The sequence below is a fragment of the Pleurodeles waltl genome, chromosome 6, assembly GCF_031143425.1.
Source record: "Pleurodeles waltl isolate 20211129_DDA chromosome 6, aPleWal1.hap1.20221129, whole genome shotgun sequence".
Classification (NCBI taxonomy): domain Eukaryota; kingdom Metazoa; phylum Chordata; class Amphibia; order Caudata; family Salamandridae; genus Pleurodeles; species Pleurodeles waltl.
In genome coordinates this window covers 1,051,511,632-1,051,525,174 of record NC_090445.1, presented here as the reverse complement: position 1 = coordinate 1,051,525,174, position 13,543 = coordinate 1,051,511,632, and the positions used below count along the sequence as shown (strand labels likewise).

The 13,543-nt window shown below is 43.8% G+C and overlaps 1 protein-coding gene across 4 annotated transcripts in view; it reads left to right on the top strand.

The window, feature by feature from the left end:
- The window catches only part of CHD5 (chromodomain helicase DNA binding protein 5), a 981,350-nt gene that overhangs the window by 382,151 nt on the left and 585,656 nt on the right, over positions 1-13,543 (top strand). For all 4 annotated transcript variants that reach the window (XM_069239999.1, XM_069239998.1, XM_069239997.1 and 1 more), the window contains exon 8: positions 8,020-8,186. In XM_069239999.1, the coding sequence (XP_069096100.1) occupies positions 8,020-8,186 (167 nt within the window). The remainder of the gene's footprint in view (positions 1-8,019; positions 8,187-13,543) is intronic.

The following is a 13,543-nucleotide window of genomic DNA, read 5'->3' as shown; positions in this document are numbered from 1 at the left end:
CCATTTCACAAGACATTGGTTAACTTCTCAACTGTTTGTGCCGAGTATCACAGAAATCCAGCAAAGAAACCTCCTGCCAGTAATGCCATTCCCAATTTCTTCATGTGTTTAATACTTATTAATATAATTTCAATTTAAACAAAATAAGAGAAAACGCTGCCATAACTTGATTCACAAGTCAGTTCGCATTATTGTGCTGGAATTGAACACAATTAATCTTTATCATAGAGAAATCCTAAAGCAAAAATTAAATTGGACGAAATTTCATCACAGGCTTAATTAACAATGATATAGCATAATATTAATATTTTTTCAGGAACATTAAGTAAGACATCTTCAAATTCCATTGGGAGAATTAAAAGTTTTACTTGAGACCAGAAACAGCCAAAGCTATCAAACAGCTATCATGATGGACAAATATGGTTTAGAGTTGGACAGAAGGATGGACAGATGAAGGGACAGATGGCAGGATGAATAATTGGACTGGTAGATAAATAGAGGGATAGAAATATAAAATATGCATATATTATTGAAGAAATATCTGAATACCAAGTGTATAGACTGCATAGTTTTGTAATGAAAATTATGATCAAATCCCTACTCTCTACATGTGAATGACTGGAAATGGGAAGTCACAAAAATGTTTGTATGTGATGCTGTGCCCCATGAATAGAATCATTTTGGGGGCGTTGCTTGATGGCAATGGTGTGGGGAGCAAACAGAGATGCCCCATCCAGTTCCATCCTGATCTCAAAACCCAGAGTGGAGGGTACAAAATCACAGAGGTGCAAACCCATAGAACAGAGCAAGCTCGTAGAAGGGTGGACTGCAGCTCAGGAAGAGCCGCCGACCAATAGCTGATCGGAGCAGGCCGCGCAACAGACAAGCCAAGATGGTTGCTGCGACTGAGCAATAGGCGGCCTCCGAAGCTTATAGCTATTTGCCCATCTGGGACCTCTGAGCCCAACTACATGGTGGCTGTGAGGGCGATAGACCATCCCGCACAATCAAAAAGAGAACCAGATCCGTCCCCTTTGTGAGACGAGAATTGGGAGCGACGTGAGAGGTGACTGGAGACCGGAATCAGTGAGTGCTAGACTGAGCTGCGAAGAATGTCCACTTAAAATGGCATTGTTATAGCAGCAGCAATCGCCTTGCAGCGTGGGTGCCACACAGAAGCTCACCTGTCAGTGTGAGCGTCACGAATCACGGGCAGTAGAGAAGTCTTATTGGTGAACTAAACTGCTCCCCCACATTCTCCAGCGTGAGGGGCGGACCTGGCACACCACTGGGAACATAACAGCCTGCACAGCAGGCGCGGCCCGTCCTTTAGGGTGGAGGGGCCACACCCCCCACCTTTTGCCCCTCATGAAGAATGTCTGTCAGGCTGAGCAAAGGTCAGCCTGACAGACACTCCTCATGTTCAGGTCAGGCAGCCAGGAGCAGACATGCGCTATTTGCGCAGACTCCTGGCTGCCTGAGCTGACTTTGCTGGGATGAAGAGGTCACCTATGGGCGTGACCTCCTCAGCTCAGCAAAGGTGCCTCAAGGCCCTCCACTGGGTAACGAGGAAAGCATCACCCATTGACTTCAGCCTGGGCGCTTCAGGTTTAAGCCCTGGAGCACCCAGGGCAAGTGTCAATCAGTGACACTTTGTCACAGAGTGGGGTGGGGTCAGCAGTCTCATTGACCCCATCCCACTCTGTGACGAGGCTGGGACTGCTGCCTTCCCTCACTGGCTGACCTAAGGTCATCCAGTGAGGGAAGGCAGCAGTCCCAATCCTCCTGGGACCTCTGAGGCTGAAGGTAAGTGTGTGTGATCTTTTTAATTGAATGTTTGGTGCCTGTGTGTAAATTTGTATGTTGATGAGTGTTGTTAATGGATGTGCATGCATGCGTGTGTGTGTGTGAAAGTGTGGGAATGTGCTTCCTGCCTGTCCCCTCCCTCCTAAAACTGCCGGCCGCCACTGCTGCACAGTATTAACACTCTGTGCCCTCAATAAAATGCTGGAAGGAGTTTTGCAGGACCTCAGGGACTGGGGAGGTCTGGTGAGGTAAGACATTAGGTGGCAGCCTCATAGATATTAACCCCTCACTGCCACTTACGAACAATGCTGAGCATCCAGTAACAAAGAGGAGCTGGAAATCACAGAGTCTAAAGAACTTCAAACAGCCCCCAATAAAAACCAGACAAGGGAACCCTGGCAATGATGCACTGGAGGAAGGGACCATGCACTCTCCCAGCCAGTAGCCACTGACACAGGTGGCCTGAGATTCACAGAGGAGGTGCTCGGCCACTGTAAATACAACTACCTGATACCATGTTGCTGGGAGCCCTCTCCGGACTGGAATTGACTCACATGCCCTTGGAAGCCTTGCCCATAACTAAAATTGGGGAACTAATAGGAAAAATGGGCTGGAAACAGAGACTGCGTCATCTACAGAATGGGTAAAGGGGCCCGACTCAAGAAAATGGAGTTCCATCCTCGCGCCAATGTCTGCCAGAGGGCCCAGCACTCCAAGACATACTAAAGACCATAAAGGCCTTCAGGGAGGCACTTGAAACCAAAATTGACACTTTGGTGACAGATATGGGGATACTACGATACGTTCATAGATGCCTCGCGGAACGAGCCACCACAACGGAAAGGGACTTGGCTTAGGTACCTTCGATGCTGTCATCAGCAAATGAGTGCCTAGCCACGTTGGAAGCGGAGGTTCAGACACTAGAATTCCGGGTGTAAGATGCAGAAAATAGATTGCATCAAAATAATATCTGTGTGGTGGTACTTTCAGAAAAAATCCAAAACAATGACATGCTGCCATATCTGGAGTGCTGACTGTGTGAAGATAGAAGTACGAATGAGGTCACTGCTCCTGGTAGCCCCGCTGCACCCAGTCGTGGCATGCTTGCTACACTACAAAGACCAGAACCATGTCCTCAGCAAAGCCAGATGAAAGGGAGACCTCACAGTCAAGAACAGTCTTGTACACATTTTCCCAGACTTCTTCAGAGACGTGCAACAACAACGAGCCACCTTCCTCGAGGTGAAGAAAAAGCTTTGGGAGCTGAGCATTCCCTATGCGATGCAGTTTCAAGCCCAGCTGAGCGTGGCAGCACCGGAGGGAGGGGAGGTTCTTTCAGACCCAGGAGGTGGTCTAAGACTGGGTGGAACAGCAGCTTCAGGCTGGGCCTGGACAAAGTCATCAGGGCAGACGCCCTACCTGAGCTAGATTGACATGGAAATCATCCCTCCCAGTGGGGCTGTCCCAACTACAGTGGAAGAATGCAGAGAAAGAAAGTGGTGTAGGGGGTGGCATCGATCAGCGGAGGAGGCACGAGTCCTACATCTGTGATGGAAGACAAAGAAGAACAGGAACTGGATTCGGATCAGGGCTCCAGTTCTTCTGAGACCTTAAGCAATGAGCTGCCAATAGTCACTCCTGGGACCTCTAAGGACATCATTTGAGAAGGGGCATAACTGTCACAGCTGCCTGAGAGGGAAATACCTCAGAAGCCAGGGGGGGTTCTTTCTGATACTGAATTGCTGGGTGGGGGCGCTTTGTAGGAGGCTTTGCATGGCCTCAAACCTTACTTGGTATAGCATGTGGGCTCCCTCATGTATACTTGTGACTTGCTTGAAATTATGGATGGGGGGTTGTTGCCTACTTGTCCTGGTGTGTGGGAGTTGGATTGAAAGATTTTTGCTTATTTATTGGGAAATCATGTGGCCTGACCCATGGAATCCCATAAACTTGTCCTGTTAATGGGTGAGAGTGACATATGAAGAACATGGTGACTGGTGCTTGAGCTGTGAATGGGTAAGCATTATTGATGAACGCCGACTTCAGTGAACTATAGGGTCCTCTCCTGGAACATTAGGGGGATACACACAATGACAAAGCACTTCAAAGTATTCTCCTACCTAAACAGGAAAGGGATCCAAATAGCAATGTTACAAGAGGCACATACAACAGCTAAGGATTAAGTAGCCCTGCAGAGAAGGTGGAGGGGCTAGACATACTTTGCCACTTACTTGGCTTATACTTGGGGGACACTAATATGGATAAGAGCAGGGGTCCCATTTTGATGAACTGGAGAAATTATAGACCCAGAGGGCCAATATGTGGTTTTGAGCACACTGGAAGGCCGCAACAAAGCCCTGATCAGTGTTTATGCTACAAACATAGACCAAGGGGCCTCTCTGGCAACAGTTTTGTAGATCCTAGACCCTCACTTGATTCATTCCATGCTAACAGGATGGGACTTCAATTGTGTAGCTGACCCAGCAACTAACAGATCCCACCCACCCCTTTAGGAGTCCCCACTGTATCGCACAGCATGAGCCTCCATAGACTGGCAGACTCAGTGGGACGTCATAGACACCTGGCCACAACTATACCGCCAGGGATGAGATTACTCCTTTTTCTCAAACCTCCATGAATTACATGTATGAGTAGACACATTCCTTTGTACACCTGATGTACATGGTTGAGTAGACAATGTAAAATATTTGACAAGGACGATCTCCGAACATAACCCTGTCATCGTCCAGTTGCAGTGGGAGTGCCCTAGGCCCCGCATATTGACATGGCGCTTAAACCTGGGTCTCTCAAGGACCCAGTTTATTGTGACATGATAGGGGAATGCATACAACAGTACTTTACAAAAAATGAAGGCACAGCATCCTTCCCCTATGTAGTTTGGGACACCTTCAAGGCAGTGACATGGAGCAAATGCATAGCTGAGTCGATGGGTGTCAGGAGTGCACTATTGCAAGAAATCACAGTGGCAGAAAGTGAACTGAGGGAACTGGAAAAAAAGCAGACCAGAGAAACCCTGAACTGCAGCAGGCTAAGCTGGATGTTAAAGAAAGAGTAGCAGATCACGTTGAGAGACCTTGTTACTTTGATTATAAACAATACATGAGGAGCAAGACAAAACGGGGTCCCTACTAGCATGGTTGGCGAACCCGGTAAAAATAAGCTCCCTAACAGTGGAACTCAACACTGATGATGGGAAGAAGCTATATAGGTAGGAGGAGATAAACCAACACTTTTGCCACTATTACACCACTCTCTATGCCAGTGTCACTGAGTGCACGCAGACTGAAGTAAATGTCTTTTTGGAACCATTGACCACTCCAGATCTCACCTAAGAGGAGATTAAGGCATTGGGTGGAGACACAACAGTGACTGAATTCAGAGCGGCAGTAAAGGGACTGGCCCAAGGGAAGACGCCAGGAAGGGACGGCTTCCCTGTCAAATTCTATGCCACCTATGTGGATGAGTTAGGTTCTAAATTTGTAGAACTGTACAAAATGGCACAAGACGTGGGTGCCTGCTCGAATCCACTTGGAAGGCATTAGTAATACCACTACTAAAACCAGGTGGACCGGCGCACTACAGCAAATCACATTGACCATTGTCGATGTTGAACACAGACCATAAACTCCTCAGCCGAATTCTAGCCACTAGGCTAGTACTTACTGGTACACCCTGACCAGGCAGGATTTATACCAGAATGTTACATGGCACAAAACATCAGGCATCTCCTCGTCCTTATGGAGGCTGACACCTACCACCGAAGAGAGGCAGCGCTGTTTGCTGTTGATAATGAAAAAGCATTTGACTTCTTGGACTGGGGATTTCTATATGGGGTACTAGAACGTTTGCGGCTGGGCAGAGGTTTCCCAGCATGGACGAAGCTGCTATACGCCGACCCCACAGCTAAGGTATGGATGGGCCGAACCGTATGTGAAAGTCAAAGCACACGGCGAGGGACGAGGCAAGGATGCCCTCCGTCCCCATTACTATTTGCAGTGGACATGGAACCATTGGCCAGTCACACTGGAGCAGAGAACTGGTACCAGGGAATACAGATTGGCAATCAACCTCACCGCTTTGCACTATATGCAGAGGATTTATTGATGTCCCTGAGGAACATGGTGACTGACCTAAGGGGAGCCAGAGACCTACTCAGGAAGTCTGGCTCTATATTGGGACTCAAAGTCAACTGGCTGAAATCAAAGCTATTCCCCATGGAGGGACTGGACAGTCTCCAGTAGGAACTGTGTTGCTTGCCATATTTAGGTATAAAGATCTGTCATGACCAGGCTGATCTCCTAGATGGGAATGTAAGACATACAGTCAGACCATTGAAGCCAAACAATGATTTCTGGAAGACGTTGCCTTTGTTGGTGGCTGGGGGAATTGCTTTACTCAAGATGGTAAGCGGCCACTGATTATTGTATTACTTCAAGTCCTCCCGATCTGGATTCCCAGAGCTACGTCCCAGGAATTAGACTCCCTCATTCCTGTGTGGAGCAGGTCTTAGGAGGGTGGCACTTACTACACTGCAACGACCAGTACACACATATGGGTTGCAATTCCCAATTTTGAAATGTACTGTCCAGCAGCAGAACTGCAAATATTCATGTAGTGGATGCCAGGCAGGCAGATGCCAGGACATGAGATGGGACCGTTCATCCCGGAGCTTCCCCAACTGATCGGGATGCCGCTGAAAACCAACCGATCATCATCCACTGATACCCAGGAATTTTGAGTTATGCGAAGATGTTGGTATACATGCCTACAAAAGACACACACAAACATTCCCTACTCCCCTGACGTACCTGTGACTATGCTAGATATACTGACTCGCTGGGGTGACTTGGGGGCATTGGAGATTGGGTTACAGCAGTGCGACGACAATGAGTGACTTGTTCCTGAGACAGAGGGCTCATTTGATGACTTCAGAGAGTGGAGTCTGATTTGCCACAGGGTCACTTCCTGCTACACAGGGAGGTCGCGATAGTGCTACGTAAACACTGGGGTGCAGGCCTGCTAGCACCACAGCCTCACAAAGCATGTCAATAGATCATCCTGTCCTTGGGAACAATTGAGGCAGTAACATGCCTCTATAGGGCAATATGGAATAACATGTTGCAGCCTCTGGAGGCCCTGAACCCCACTGGGACAAGGACTTAGGGATCCGATTACCTGAAGAGGACTGTGAGTCGATACTAGATAGAACATGTGCAGAAATGCCTGATTCAAATTAATCAATTACTATTTACTGCATAGGACATATATGACCCTGGGGCGCATAAATAAATATTTCCATATGACTGGGGTGGCATGCCCATGATGCGGGGAGCAGAACTCCTGCACATGTTATGATCCTGTCCGTCACTATTGGACTATTGGGAAGAAGTAATTACAACGGTAGCATACATTATATTGAGAGAGGCCCCCTGCTACCCTGGTTATTGTTTATTGCACTTGTACCCCCACAGCTGCCAACAAATTTCAAGACCTAGCATACATACTGGGGAAGAGGGAAATTACCAGGAATTGAAAGGCCCCTGGGGGTCCCCAAATCACTTTGTGGTGTAAGGAGCTTGAGAGATGGGTGGGATATGAGGAAGAGGTCCTGCTGCATGAGGCCAGGAGAGGGCAGGGTTCCTGGATGTGATCCGGGCCTGGGAGACACTCGTGGACTGCTTGAAGGAGCCAGATCAGCAGTCACTACTGAGGTCACCAGGGAACTCACCTGCTGCTGCTCCTCCTTAGCAACTATAGCCACATGACTTGATCAAAGTAAGGAGGTCACTCACCTAGATACCACAGCCATGACATCTGAGCTGTGATAGCATTAAATCGCCGGTAAGAAATAGGGACCACTATTGATCCGGTTACTCATGAAAATATTGCTACAAAAGCGAGACACAGCATATGGAGAGAGTGCAGCATATGGAGAGAGTGGGTGGGGGTGTTAGAGCTATAGCTGATTACATGTCTAGTTATAATACAAGTTACATTTCCTTGATGCATATAATGTTCAGAAAAATACGACAGTAAGTGCAGATTGTATATTTGCTAAAACTCAATAAACTTTGTTTACAAAAACAATTGAATGCAATCATTTTGCTCTCATGTAAGCAGTAAGGTGACATTATTGCTTAAAGATAATGTGTCAAAGGTGATGTATTTTCTTTGCCCTGCCCTTTTTTTCAGTGGAAGATGGAGATGGATATGAGACTGATCATCAGGATTACTGTGAGGTTTGTCAGCAGGGAGGCGAGATAATTCTTTGCGATACTTGCCCTCGTGCCTACCACCTTGTCTGCTTGGATCCTGACCTTGAGAAAGCCCCAGAAGGCAAGTGGAGCTGTCCTCACTGTGTAAGTCTTTTTGTTTTCTGATTTTGTGTGTGGCTGCTTTTTAAGAGAGGAGAAAAGTTAGTTGCAAACATTAAGGCACTGAATGTGGGCAGAAGATCCGTATAGACAAATCCTGCTTCAGTCACTGGATCAAGCTTTGATTTCTGCAATCAGAAGTTATTTTCATACTATTTGCAATACAGTACTACACAGCATTGGAGGTTTAGTAAGCATGACTGTTTCAATCAAAACTGACATCTGCACAGGCTATATCTAATTATTCAGGATCTGCTGATGGGGCAGCCATTTGAAAAGGAAGTACATAAACTAACAATAATTATTTCTAAGTGAGATGGGGTGGGGGAAGTTATTTGACATCTTCCCTGGGATCCCCTTCCAACTGGATCTCACCATACTACAGTCACCTGAGGGGTTAGACGTTTGTGGCTCAGATTAGTTTGCCTCAGAAATATGTCTTATCACCAACCATTACAATGCACTTATTTACCAGATGCCTTTTTAGTGATTTCAGCTCTTTATTGTACAGAGAGATGGGGCTCTTTGATCAGTCAATCACATGCTTCATGTTACTGTGTATCTTTCAGCCTTCAGTTTGTCACTATTGTTGGATAACATTTATTCATGCATTAATTACAACAACTGTAATAAGAAACTACTTGGATCATTGGCTTAATGTAGGGCCCTTGCTATTCAGTTGATATTGATACTGGATTAGAGGTCTGTATTGTAGCACTAGTTTACTGTTAAAATTTGATTTGATCTTCCATAAATGACTTTGTTTTTCTAAGTGTCATATTTTAGCCACTGAAACTGGTTGAGGCTAAGCAATTGTCTCAGTCAACGAGAACCTCTACAGTATACACATAGCTTGCTAAGTTGTCATTAGAAAATGGGGCATGACTGTAAATAGGAAACCTCTGAGTTAAGTCCAGATTCACTGTCCCTTTTAATAATATTCAAACCATCTTTACTTTGGAATACATTTCAGAAGACTAATTTTGGTCAGTTAATTTCATGCGGTCTGTGTTTTTGACTAATAGTAGCTTTGTTTGAATCCAATGGGAATACTGGTTTTCCCTTGTGCTTCAAAACAGGTCAATCCAGTGGCCCCATCTTTGTGTGGAGGGGGGCATTGCTTGTCCATTTTTAAACCTAAACTTTACCCTTATCCCAGTTTTCTTTACCTGTTGCTTTAATTGCCTATCTATTCCCAAAGGTTTTTTCCAGTATTTTTTCCTTTTTTATTTTTTTCTTAATTTATTTCCCATAGTTTTTGGTCTATTTTTTCACATTACTTATTCTAACACTAATTTCATTTTAATCTAACTGATTACTCACTGCCTCTGAGCCAGCACAGCACTGGCATCTATCACTGGTGTGGCTATGACTCCACACTGGTTGAAGAAAAATAATATAACTTAATATTAATTTGGACTATTTCTGTTTATGTTGTCAAATTCATCTCCAATGTAATCAATGGATTTATGTTGTTGAAGTACAATCACTTTAATAGTAAGCTGCTAATTGGTCAATATGTTTTCTTAGAAATGACTTGTAACAAACAGCAAGCTAGCAATAGAGCTTCCATCATTCAATACTAGAGATATTGTGCATTGTCCAGAATCATTACGCATTTGCTATTTTCTTGAAATCTACCATATATGAAATCTTCCATGCGTGCAGAATTGAGATATCCTCCTTTCAAGTTTTTGCACTTAGACAATTCAAATTCAGTCTATTTTCTGGAAGTGATTAATCTGCTCCTTGTAAACAATGTAAATGATTTTGGATGTTAGTTGATCTTTTTCTTTATAAGGATGTGTGCCAACATAACACATATGTGCCTGATGTGAATATCTCTCTTTCAGTTCTTATAGAATTAACTTTCATATTAATAATAAGTATTGATCCTGTTTGATCTCTGAACTTAGACATGGTCCCAACATGTGAAACTTGTTAGTCACTTCCTGTTTTTTGCAAATGGCAGGATTGTTTGACCATTTTGTTTGAATTATTCCACGAGTCATTTCTGGTGTACAACCTCTGCATAGGAAAAATGTTGTTTTGTGATTTTAGCTATTACTGAGGGAAGCTATCTTTAATATGGTTGTTTACAATCCTTTTTTTTACTCACGTTCTTTCACTTGCCATATAGTCATTTGAATATTGTGCATTCTCTCTTGATCATTAGTGAGTACATTATAATACTGTATAAGAAGCAATGTGAGAGACAGTTATGACATACTTTTTGTGCAGTTCTTCCTTTTCATGTTCGTCAGTTACTGCCGGAACTTTAGATGCCAATGTGTTTGGTCCCAGCAGAAACCAACAAACATATGCAGTGAGAGTTGTAAACGAAAGGGCTGGGGCACTGCCGAAATTGCAGTGGACTTATCCAATGGTGACTATTAATAAAGGCAGTTTAGAGTATGTTACGCAGTACTCCTCTAATACTTGTTTACATACTCTAGCAAGCCTTTGTGAAGTGGCCCTATAAAATCTAGAATTTAGGTCAATTGGCAATGCTCACATACAATTAGTACACTGTGCCTTCTTTGTCCTGTTAATGAAATGGAGTTGGCGTTTTTGTGGCATGTTCGCAAATGCTTGCAAAAGTACATAAAGCAGTAGCCTCGTAGTACTCTTTCCTGTGCTCATAAATGCTTTTGTGGATAGGCCCCTCTGTTTCTGCTAGGAGACTATTTATAATTCAGACATACAGCCGTCATGCTTCCTTTTTTCTGGCCTGAGTCTGAGGCTCAGGCCAATAATTCTGAAACCGGTCTTTAGAGGCTGGTATAGCCCACTGATCCGGGTTATACATCTTTGCTGTAAGAAAAGTGGACCTTCTCAATGTGATTCCTCTATAAGCAAAGGTGTTGCTTAATTTGTTTTGTCAAACGTAGCTTTTATGCAATTGGTCATATAACAGCATATTTTGTTTTGATTAGATCAGCTGAATACCCACCCCCAAAATGGTAAAAGTATTCTGTTGTCATACTTCCTCACTGTTTTATGGGATTTTCTCCGCTAAATAAGTAAAATGCTTCTTTTGCAAAACTGGGTGTTTAGCTTCTGTGTTCAAAAGTATTCTGTGTGTCATTTGCACATTTAGGGAACGAGAAAATTACAACATTTAAGAATTAGTTTATTTATCTGCTCTACTTTTGATCTTCCACTGTCATCAAGATGAGCAAACCTGCAAACATCAAAGCATTTCTTGAGATCCCATTCATTAGAAAAAGTGGAGTGTTAGTTTGTTAATGTAATTAAATTGCTAGTATCTACATATACAGTGTAAGAGTGGACTGGAAAAAAGGCATCCCTGTCTGACACTGTATTGTGTTACAAATTAGGCTCTTACCTCACAAATAATATGCTATCTGGTTTGAAGCAGCCTGTTCAAATTGTGAATACTGAGCAGTTCCGTGATACCATTTCAGAATGAACTCTAGACCTAACTTGAAGTTATTCGACCAAACAGATAGGATTGCAGGAATTACACTGTAGGTGTGCAATGGCAGACTCAAAATAATCTTACTCAGATTCCTTAGAGGTATCCAAATATCTTCTAACATTTTTGTTCAATTAAATTGAATATTATGGTGAGGATAAGAGTATGGGTATGACTCACAAAATGTGTTCCAGGTTAAATTCTGATTCATTTTTAAAAAAATCATAATTTGCATATACGTGGCTTATGCCCGATCTACCATTCGTGAGATGAATATAAATGCATGTTAAATCAAACTGTAGGCTATGCTCACAAAGGCCTCCCTTATGAGGTTATCCCTATTCTGTTCATGGATTCCAACATCCTGGTATCTCTGCACCAAAAATTGCATTACTCGTTATGAGTTTTGTAGTTTTTAAAATGGTTCTAGAAGTGGACGATAAATTCTACTTTGTCTGCGGAGTTGGTGGAATTTTGGCCACTCTGTGTTACGCATGTAACTCTGAGTTCCACCCAAATTCAGCCAACCACTGTGTGGCAGAGTTTTTTCTGGCACATGGCTCGCCAATGGTAAGTTAGCCGAGCAAGAATTGCCATCCCCTAGCACAATTTGTAGGTGCTAGGCGGGCACCCGGTGAGATTTTCTTACAGTGAACAGCCGTGACCACTCACAGTGACAAAGCTGTGACTCGAGGAGAAAATCTACTCAACGTGCAGCAAAATCAACTTGAGTAGCAGTGCCCTTTGGCGTGCCGCGTGGTGCTGTTCACACTGATTTTTCAGTGAGAAATGAGCTCCCGGCACTAACAAATCCGCACAAGCAGTGAGACGTGGCAAATTCCATTAGTTTGCGAAACTCCAAGGAACCTCGCAGATTTTTCATGCAACTCAGGGGAATTCTGTGAAGTGAAACTAAGTGATTTCCCCCCACCTTTAGTTCATACCAGTAAGTGTTGCCAAGGTCATGTCAGAGGAGGGATCAGGGAAATTCTCTGCCAATATAGTGAACTCGCACATTTAAACATTCCTAAATGAAGTTCCCAAAAGCGGTAGAATCTGTTGAAAAGATAGACAATGTCAGACAGAGGAAGACAGAGAGAAATGTGGGTAGAAAACCCATCAAATTTCCTAACCCTAGCCATGAGTAATGTACACAGTATGTAGAGTATGCACTTGTGGGTCAGGGAAACAGGTGCACATCAACTCTTATTTTTTCATGCATTTGTAGTTTTTTTAAGCTATGTGTAAATCAATGTATGAAAAATAACAAAAACCTTTTATAAGATTTTCGCAAATCACTTGTATAAGCCAGAAGTTTAGTGAAATTGCCAGTCCATTGTAAATTTTATCCAATCATATGTGTAATTTATGCATCTCCCACATGTTTTTGTGAATATTGCTGTCTTATTTTTCCTTTCTTTAGGGAGATTCAGGCTGTTTCTTTCATTAATAACCTAGGGTCTGATTGGGTTCCTGGTGGAGGGGAATTGCAAACATGACAGATATCCGTTTTGCTGTCTTACGATCCCGTTAAATCCTATGGAGATCATAATGCAGCAGACAGGATATCGTCTATCTCCTAAACCAAGATCTAAATCAGGCCCTTAGTCATTTATCTTTTCAGTTCTATAGTGATTAGGACTAGATTGAATAGGTTAGCATAGAAATAGGCTATTAACAAATTAAAAAAATAATTTCTTCTCAATTTCCTCTCAAAAGCAATCACCGCCTGAATGTTTGTCCTTCTTGAATTCCAAAATCCAAGACGATATTAAGGGCCTAGCTAGGAGTTCGGCAGACAGGAAGACCCAGCTGCTGAACTTCTTGTGGGGAGGTTGCCGCCACACTGGCACTGCCCATGCCAAATTCATGAGCATCCCCTGTGGCCGCCTGCACCTGTTCT